The 9,493-nt window shown below is 49.5% G+C and overlaps 1 protein-coding gene across 1 annotated transcript in view; it reads right to left on the bottom strand.

The window, feature by feature from the left end:
• Positions 1-570: 570 nt before the first annotated feature.
• LOC147662868 (heme-binding protein 2-like) overlaps positions 571-9,493 on the bottom strand; it is a 32,921-nt gene continuing 23,998 nt past the window's right edge. Inside the window, exons 4-6 of the mRNA XM_086950835.1 lie at positions 6,583-6,716; positions 4,044-4,207; positions 571-737 (exon numbers count right to left, since the gene is read on the bottom strand). Of these exons, the coding sequence (XP_086806961.1) occupies positions 656-737; positions 4,044-4,207; positions 6,583-6,716 (380 nt within the window). The 3' untranslated portion in view covers positions 571-655. The remainder of the gene's footprint in view (positions 738-4,043; positions 4,208-6,582; positions 6,717-9,493) is intronic.

Here is a 9,493-nt window from a genome sequence, read left to right as displayed (position 1 = left end):
GTTTCCACTCCATCCCCGTTCTGCTGAGCATTGCGCTGCTGATGTTTTCCCCTGTTCTCTGATAGATATTGTATATGTCCAGCAATACGGGCGAAGCAACCAAGCAGTAATAAAAACAGAGGGCCATACTATCAAAAACAGGCGATAAAATTATCGCCGCTTTATCGGCAGGAAACTGCCGCTAAAGCGCCGATAATGGGCTTGATAATATGTCCTTGTGAATTCCCATAGCGGCCCAGGTTCTGGTGTTAATTTGGGCTGCTATGACAATTCACAAGGGCATATTATCAAGCCCATTATCGCCGCTTTAGCGCAGTTTCCTGCTGATAAAGCAGCGATAATTTTATTGCCTGTTCTTGATAATATGCCCCAGAGTTCTCTGGAAGCACCAGAAAAACACTGCTATTGTTTGGAAAGCATAGGAAAAAACCCACCAGAATTCACAACAAAGAAACACTAGAAACATGACACCTTAAATACATTGAAACAGGCTAACAGCAAAAGTAATTTGTTGCAGGGAAGATACATTTTATTTGGCAGCCTTTCCCCCCATAGGAGGAGTAGGAGGTGTAGCAATTTGGAGAGGGGATGGAGTGTGGCACGTTCCAGGTACCACGTGAAGCAGCCTATCAGGATCCTCCTGTCATTTTCATGATCACTCCTGCATGCTCTCACAGCTGGGCTCTCCGAGGCCACGGAACCAGATCTCGTTGTGGCGGTTGAAGAGTTTCATGGCACTGCGGAGAGAAGTAGACAGAGCTGAGGTCAGCGACCACTGGTGTCCAAACAGAAGTGGACTGGCCAACACAGACACCGGCATCTTTACAGTCTAAGAGGTGGAAGTGGGTTGAGTGAGTGAGCAGATGTTACTGCTTCCTGTGGCTTTGACACTTGTAATCCTGTTCCTTTCTGTGAGAGATGACAATGAAACAAGTAATCCAGTCTGTGTGTCTGAGAAAAAATGTTGCTATGGTGGGTATCTTCCTCATGTAACATGAATGTGTAGTGTTCTAAGTCTTTTTTGATGCGTTTGTAGATGAATGCGTGATATGCGCAGGGGCAGAGAAGAGTCTTAAAATACGTTCCCCTCCTCTTCAACATATTCCTTTTCCTGACAGGCCTTGAGAAAACATTGGAATAGATTTAGTTGGACCGTTTTACTTGTTGCCTTCTGCCTCTAGATATGCTATTGTTGCTATCGATTACTATTCTAAATGGCCAGAGGTGCGGTTTATAAGTGACCCGAATTCGAGAAATGTGATTGACTTTTTGAAGGATTTGTTCTTACGAGAGGGATTTCCTTCTTCTATTGTGAGCGACAATGGTGTACAGTTTGTGAGTCAAGAATTTAATTTGTTTTTAAATCAGAGCGGTATTGTTCACCTAAAAAGCGCACTTTATCATCCACAAACAAACGGTTTAGTGGAGCGCATGAACAGGGTGTTAAATAATTGTGAACAATGGGCTCGATCTCAGAAGTGTAATGTACAGAATGCTGTTATATCAATGCTATGGTTCTATCGGACCACTCCACATTCCTCTACAAAGGTGTCTCCTTATGAGCTTCTCCGAGGAGGGAAACCTTGTTCTAAAATTTGTCCAGGATGGATGTCACAATGGGTTAAACTAAATTCTTTGGAAAATTTAGATGAAGTTGTTAGACATAATGTTACCCAAAATCAATCTAAACAAAAAATGACATTTGATTCTAGGAAAAAAACAATTTTGCAGAACTTTGCTGCTGGGGACAAGGTTTGCGTCAAAATACCTACTCACAGAGGTAAATTCTCTGAGATTTACACTATTGACAAGGTTTGTGGTAATTCTATAAGGGTTGATTTTAAGAACTGGTGGAATGTTGCAAGAGTTGTAAAAGTTTCAAAAGCATCTGACCTTTCTCTTCCTAATGTCATTCGGGGGGGGAAGACTTGTCATGTACAGATGAAGATCCTGTGTCCTGCAAGAATGTTCCTTTACCTAATGATGGGTTGCGTAGAAGCACTCGTCAACGTTGTATTCCTGCAAGATATCGTTGACTTTCACTTACTCACTGTTAGTGTCACCCTTGACTGTTCCTGGGTGATATAATACTGTTGTTGTGTTTTTGATATTCACATATTCATATATGCTTGTTTTCTTGGTTATCTCATTTTATTTCGTTTTGGGTTTTTTTGTTTGTTTTTTTAATTTGTTTTTTTTTATTATTGAAGAGGAGAGGATAATGTAGTGCTCTAGTCTTTTTAGAATGTTCCTAGTAGAATTCTCTCTTAGATTTCTTAGTCAGGTTCTGAATAGAACTGGCTTTTCAAAGGAGAGAAGTTACAGTTGCTGTCTAAACGTTGGCTGCTGCGCAGCACCTGTGCCACATTAAAAGCTATTGATTACCACTTACACAATTGGTGTGGATTCAATTACTACAGAATGATTCTATTGTAACGTTGTTCAAGTGATGAAGGCAAACATTTAAATATGTGTTTTCACCTTGATCTTAACATTACTAATGTCCCGAGTTGACTACTGCAATGCCCTCATGCTCAATGCTCAAGAACAAGTAGTGAATACGCTCCAGCTGGTTCAAACCTATTTCCAACATTATTCGTAAACTTCACTGGCTACCAGTCAGAAAACGAATTAAATTCAACGCCCTGTGTATAGCCTTTAAAAGCATTCATGAAAAAAGTCCATCCTTTCTAAAGGATGCCGTCTGCCCTTACCGACCATCCGCTGGTGCCAACCTTCTGAAGGTAGTTAAAACTAAGAAGGCTACATGGGGAGATAGATCCTTTGCAGTGGCTACGGCTAAATTATGGAACACCTTGCCTTGTCATCTTAAGAGCATTCCTACACTAACATCATTCAGGAAACAGCTAAAGACTTGGCTATTTAGTCACTAGACTCACCTAAGGTTCTCAGACCTGAACCTTCCAGATCTTCTGTCCAGCGCCAAGACACCCTTGGGAAATCGTGCGCTCAACAAGTTGTATAAAATAAATCTGAATGTTTATAACGTAACATTTAAGCCTGTCGCCCTGTGTAAGTGTTTATGATGTCACAGATAAACATGTTTCCTGGTGCAATACGTCAGTGTTTTATAAAAACTCATAACTTTGGGTGTGTGTTAGGAGTGTTAAATGTACATTCATTCCTCTTTCATGAGTGTTGGAGGTGTAACATGCTAATGAAGGGCTCTTTTCAGTTTGAAGGGTGGACCACCAGTCTGCCAGGCCAGGCCCTCCCCCACCATGGAGGGCCACCCGTCATAGTTAGAGATTCTTAGCCTGCCGGGGGTGATCTCTGTACCTAGGGGCTTATTTACAAGCCTTTTGCGCCACCCGTACGTTACTTTTCCCATGTTAGAAATGACGCAAAAGTGGCGCAAGAGGCTTGTAAATAAGCCCCCTAGATTTTGTCTGTCTGTACGTCAGGGCTTGTGTTTGTTGTTCCTGCTATGCCTGTGACCTCGATGCCTCGTGTGGCTGCCCCTCGCCATGTGCCCAGCCTTTGGTGGTTGGGTCACCACCTTTGGCTCTAGTGGTGGTCCGTCAGTGTTTCCCTCACTGTATATGAGGCACGAGACCGCGGCTTTAGCAAGACGGAGACCATTCTATTTAACAGTTGCTCTCACATCTTCTTTAACTGTAAATGACCCACATCCCTGAACAATCACCTCTCCTTCCACGTGCTCAAAAGACACGTCCGATCAGCCGATCTCTCTCTAGTCTTACGTATCTACAAGCCCAGAACGAGAGGAAAGTCCTTCCCCTACCCCCAGGCAAAGCCTAGAACGACCTCCCCCTCCACCTACGGCGAGCTCCCCACTGCCCTGTTTCAGGAAAAACCTCAAGACCTGGCGTTTCAGATGACCCCAGCAGTCAACAGAGCCGCCTCCCTGCCCCCCTCCCCCCAGCGCCTTGAGACCCTCACGGGTGAGTAGTTGCGAGAGGGTTGATAGTCCTCTGCCAGTGTGGCAACACAGAGCTCCTGATGTCCAGACCCATGACCAGGCGTGACGGTTCGTGCTCTCACAAGGATCCTGCACTTACCTGTTGTATCCCGCTGTGTAATAGTAGTTGGTGTTGAAGCTTTCAGCGTTCTGCTCAAGTGACGTGGCAAGGGCCTGAAAATGTGAGTCTCGATTGCTGTTTATGATCCAGCCGCCAAAGGAACGAACGTAGAGCACCATATGAGGGAAGCGGGCCAGGAAGACCTGGGGACGGAAAGGATGTTACATATGACTCGCCAAGACACGGTCAGGAACGCCTCCACCGGCCATTAAAACATATCAGTCATTCCTGGTAATGAAGCCCATCTCTGAAGTACACCACGATACAGACTGAGGGCCCAATTCAATTCTTGGAGGTAGGATCCTCACCGCCAAGAATGCTGTATGTCCACTGCATATAGACGCCGGTGGATCTGCGGAGACCACTCTGACTCCGCTATGTTTAATCCCCTCGGACGACCCTGAGGAGTAATGGCCGCCGGAGAAATTTCTTCATGTCCATCCACCCAATCTGGATGGGTGGACATATGGTCATTTTTTTACTGTTCCTTACTGCCAGGAACAGCCTGGTGATAAGAAACATTAAAAACATTTGGATGCTCCCCCGACTCCCATGGTGAGGGATGCATTACTTTTTTTCTTTACCAAAAGAAACTCGTGTTTCAGAATTTCTTTATAAATGACCGCCTTCTATCTGGCGGATTGAGTAGGCACAGCCTGGCGGATGTAAAAGCCAATGGTCCCTACTCCATCCACCAAAAATTAAATTGGGCCCCAACACTTAAATGTAACAACCGCCTATACCATCAATGCCAGCAACATACCAGCCAATAGAGCCACACTTCACACACTGATGACCCCAAAACCCTACTCATAAGAAACCTCTAACAAATCCAACCTCACTCACCGCTAGTCTTAGGGACCCCTTCTTGCTCTGCACCCCAGATTCCTAACGCCACCTGTAGAGGATCTCGCCTGCATTTTTTGCTTGAATGTAATTGATCCACTTCTTTTTCTTTATTTTCTCTTTTCGGTTCTTTCACCAATGACTACTCATTCTCTCGCCAGCCTTTTCCTTTCGCCAAACATTTCTAACTGTCTGTTGCATTTCACTTGAGTTCACTAGTGTTTTGCTCCCACTGTGGTGGTGGAGAAGGCTGCTGGGTCGGATGCAGAGATTATGAGCTGTTGTTCAAAGTCCATTTTCCAAATGATTGAGTGAGCAACTAGAATCGACCCGTATTACCTTCAATGAAATTGGCACTTCTAGGCCACACTGAGTGGCGGCTCGCATAGGGCGTGCTGTGGGGCAGTGAGGTGGGGCGGAGGAGGGGCAGGATGGGGTAGTAAACTCGGACATTAGACCAAATGGAGGAACGTAATAATTACTTTCCTCCGTTCCATCGTATGTCCCCAAGGTTTTTCACCACCATTGCAGGGGGAATCCGAGGGGACCACCGAGCCTTCTGCCCTCACAGGCCGGGAGGCAACGTGAGATCGAGTTCCTCTCTAAAACGGCCCTGTTAACATTCACTTAGGGGCACATGCATCTAAATTGTAACTTGCAACTACCTAATTGCGAATTTCTGAGAGTTGCAATTAGATAATCGCAATTTACAACGCATGAACTCAAAGAGTTCAGGATAGCGATTCCTACAGGGTCGCAAAATCGCTCTACCTCGATCGCAATTTATGACCCCCTAGGAATCGCAAAAATCACGGGGCTGGTGGCCTGCTGAGGTCAGCAAACCACCCTGTCCGTGATTGCTTTGAAATAAAGCAGCCCAAGTTTTTTTTAAAGGAAAACGAGATGCTTTACAAAAAGTCAAATGAAAAGTTTCCTTTTCATTTTTTAAGACCAGGCAGTGCTTTTACAACCATTCACAAAGGGGAAGGGGTTCTTGTGGGACCCCTTCCCATTTACAAATGGGTTACCAGCTACTTAAAGCAGGTGGTAATATGCAAATGTTTTGCAACTGCATTCAAGGTCACAAAACATTCATGCATACCGTTATGATTCCGTATTTGGAAGGGACGCCCTAAAAACGCCCTTCCAAATACTGAATCGTAAACTCATTTTGCAATTCGGTAACAGATCACCGAATTGCAAATTAGGGTTTTCTGCATCGGTAAATCATTTTTTGCGTGTGGAAATGGGCCCATTCAGCCCTTTTGCGAAGGCAAAAATGCTTTATGCATGTGTTCCTTAGTCATTAAGCTTCTCCTATGCAATCGATTTTTAGACTTTTAGGCAGCTGTGTTTTTTACTTAGTAACATTTGCCTTCTTTAAAGACCTGTGTTCTGAAAGGAGAAGAGATTATTGTGCTGAATTCGTGAGAAACCACAGATTCTCTGTCATGTCCAGATACAGTATTCCTTAATCCCACACTATACCATCTGGGTACATCAGTAGCACAGAACCAAGGTAGGAAGCAGAAATACCCCCTTTCAGTTACTACAGACGTGGGAGGCAGGTGCATTATCTCCTGTCCTCTGGCCTCCGCTCTGAAGAAGCTTCCACCCACCCTCACCCATCCCCCCACCCCTGGGGAGAGGAGAAAAGCTGAGTGTGACTCACATCAGAGCTGGTGGGCACAGGCGGGGCTTGGTGAAATGCCTGAGGGAGCAGGAAGTAGATGGTATACTCTTTTTCAACATCATGGCCCAGTGGCACTTTGGTGATGACTGGAGCTGTCATTTCAAGTTTCACACCTGTGCAGACAAAGAAGAGACAGCCACAAAAAGAAAACATGATTATGAAAGAAGAGTGATGCAGCCCTTCTCAGGCAAGGAATCGTTCATAACTCCCTGCTCAAATAATGTCACTTCTACGCCTCTCTTCTCCAGGTCCTGCATCTCCTCCCTCAGCCCAGCCTCTCGTCTCCAGGTCCTGCGTCTCTTCCCTCAGCCCAGCCTCTCGTCTCCAGGTTCTGTCTCTCTTCCCTCAGCCCAGCTTCTCTTCTCCAGGTCCTGCGTCTCTTCCCTCAGCCATGCCTCTCTTCTCCAGGTCCTGCCTCTCCTCCCTCAGCCCAGCCACTCTTCTCCTGCGTCTCTTCCCTCAGCCCTGCCTCGCTTCTCCAGGTCCTGCGTCTCTTCCCTCAGCCCAGCCTCTCTTCTCTAGGTCCTGCGTCTCTTCCCTCAGCCCAGCCTCTCGTCTCCAGGTTCTGTCTCTCTTCCCTCAGCCCAGCTTCTCTTCTCCAGGTCCTGCGTCTCTTCCCTCAGCCATGCCTCTCTTCTCCAGGTCCTGCCTCTCCTCCCTCAGCCCAGCCACTCTTCTCCTGTGTCTCTTCCCTCAGCCCTGCCTCGCTTCTCCAGGTCCTGCGTCTCTTCCCTCAGCCCAGCCTCTCTTCTCTAGGTCCTGCGTCTCTTCCCTCAGCCCAGCCTCTCGTCTCCAGGTTCTGTCTCTCTTCCCTCAGCCCAGCTTCTCTTCTCCAGGTCCTGCGTCTCTTCCCTCAGCCCAGCCTCTCTTCTCCAGGTCCTGCGTCTCTTCTCTCAGCCCAGCCTCTCGTCTCCAGGTCCTGCGTCTCTTCCCTCAGCCCAGCCTCTCTTCTCCAGGTCCTGCGTCTCTTCCCTCATCCCTGCCTCTCTTCTCCAGGTTTTGCCTCTCTTCTCTCAGCCCAGCCTCTCGTCTCCAGGTCCTGCGTCTCTTCCCTCAGCCCAGCCTCTCTTCTCCAGGTCCTGCGTCTCCTCTCTCAGCCCAGCCTCTCTTCTCCTGCGTCTCTTCTCTCAGCCCAGCCTCTCTTCTCCAGGTCCTGCGTCTCTTCCCTCAGCCCAGCCTCTCTTTTCCAGGTCCTGCGTCTCCTCCCTCAGCCCAGCCTCTCTTCTCCTGCGTCTCTTCTCTCAGCCCAGCCTCTCTTCTCCAGGTCCTGCGTCTCTTCCCTCAGCCCAGCCTCTCTTCTCCAGGTCCTGCTTCTCTTCCCTCAGCCCAGCCTCTCTTCTCCAGGTCCTGCGTCTCTTCCCTCAGCCCAGCCTCTCGTCTCCAGGTCCTGCGTCTCCTCCCTCAGCCCAGCCTCTCTTCTCCTGCGTCTCTTCTCTCAGCCCTGCCTCTCTTCTCCAGGTCATGCGTCTCTTCCCTCAGCCCAGCCTCTCGTCTCCAGGTCCTGCGTCTCTTCCCTCAGCCCAGCCTCCCTTCTCCAGACCCTGTGTCTCTTCCCTCAGCCCAGCCTCTCTTCTCCAGGTCCTGCTTCTCTTCCCTCAGCCCAGCCTCTCTTCTCCAGGTCCTGCGTCTCTTCCCTCAGCCATGCCTCTCTTCTCCAGGTCCTGCCTCTCCTCCCTCAGCCCAGCCACTCTTCTCCTGCGTCTCTTCCCTCAGCCCTGCCTCGCTTCTCCAGGTCCTGCGTCTCTTCCCTCAGCCCAGCCTCTCTTCTCTAGGTCCTGCGTCTCTTCCCTCAGCCCAGCCTCTCGTCTCCAGGTTCTGTCTCTCTTCCCTCAGCCCAGCTTCTCTTCTCCAGGTCCTGCGTCTCTTCCCTCAGCCATGCCTCTCTTCTCCAGGTCCTGCCTCTCCTCCCTCAGCCCAGCCACTCTTCTCCTGTGTCTCTTCCCTCAGCCCTGCCTCGCTTCTCCAGGTCCTGCGTCTCTTCCCTCAGCCCAGCCTCTCTTCTCTAGGTCCTGCGTCTCTTCCCTCAGCCCAGCCTCTCGTCTCCAGGTTCTGTCTCTCTTCCCTCAGCCCAGCTTCTCTTCTCCAGGTCCTGCGTCTCTTCCCTCAGCCCAGCCTCTCTTCTCCAGGTCCTGCGTCTCTTCTCTCAGCCCAGCCTCTCGTCTCCAGGTCCTGCGTCTCTTCCCTCAGCCCAGCCTCTCTTCTCCAGGTCCTGCGTCTCTTCCCTCATCCCTGCCTCTCTTCTCCAGGTTTTGCCTCTCTTCTCTCAGCCCAGCCTCTCGTCTCCAGGTCCTGCGTCTCTTCCCTCAGCCCAGCCTCTCTTCTCCAGGTCCTGCGTCTCCTCTCTCAGCCCAGCCTCTCTTCTCCTGCGTCTCTTCTCTCAGCCCAGCCTCTCTTCTCCAGGTCCTGCGTCTCTTCCCTCAGCCCAGCCTCTCTTTTCCAGGTCCTGCGTCTCCTCCCTCAGCCCAGCCTCTCTTCTCCTGCGTCTCTTCTCTCAGCCCAGCCTCTCTTCTCCAGGTCCTGCGTCTCTTCCCTCAGCCCAGCCTCTCTTTTCCAGGTCCTGCGTCTCTTCCCTCAGCCCAGCCTCTCTTCTCCAGGTCCTGCGTCTCTTCCCTCAGCCCAGCCTCTCTTCTCCAGGTCCTGCTTCTCTTCCCTCAGCCCAGCCTCTCTTCTCCAGGTCCTGCGTCTCTTCCCTCAGCCCAGCCTCTCGTCTCCAGGTCCTGCGTCTCCTCCCTCAGCCCAGCCTCTCTTCTCCTGCGTCTCTTCTCTCAGCCCTGCCTCTCTTCTCCAGGTCATGCGTCTCTTCCCTCAGCCCAGCCTCACGTCTCCAGGTCCTGCGTCTCTTCCCTCAGCCCAGCCTCCCTTCTCCAGACCCTGTGTCTCTTCCCTCAGC

Source organism: Lissotriton vulgaris, unplaced genomic scaffold (genome assembly GCF_964263255.1).
Source record: "Lissotriton vulgaris unplaced genomic scaffold, aLisVul1.2 SCAFFOLD_1959, whole genome shotgun sequence".
NCBI classification, from domain to species: Eukaryota; Metazoa; Chordata; class Amphibia; order Caudata; family Salamandridae; genus Lissotriton; species Lissotriton vulgaris.
This window is presented reverse-complemented; position numbering and strand designations above follow the sequence as displayed.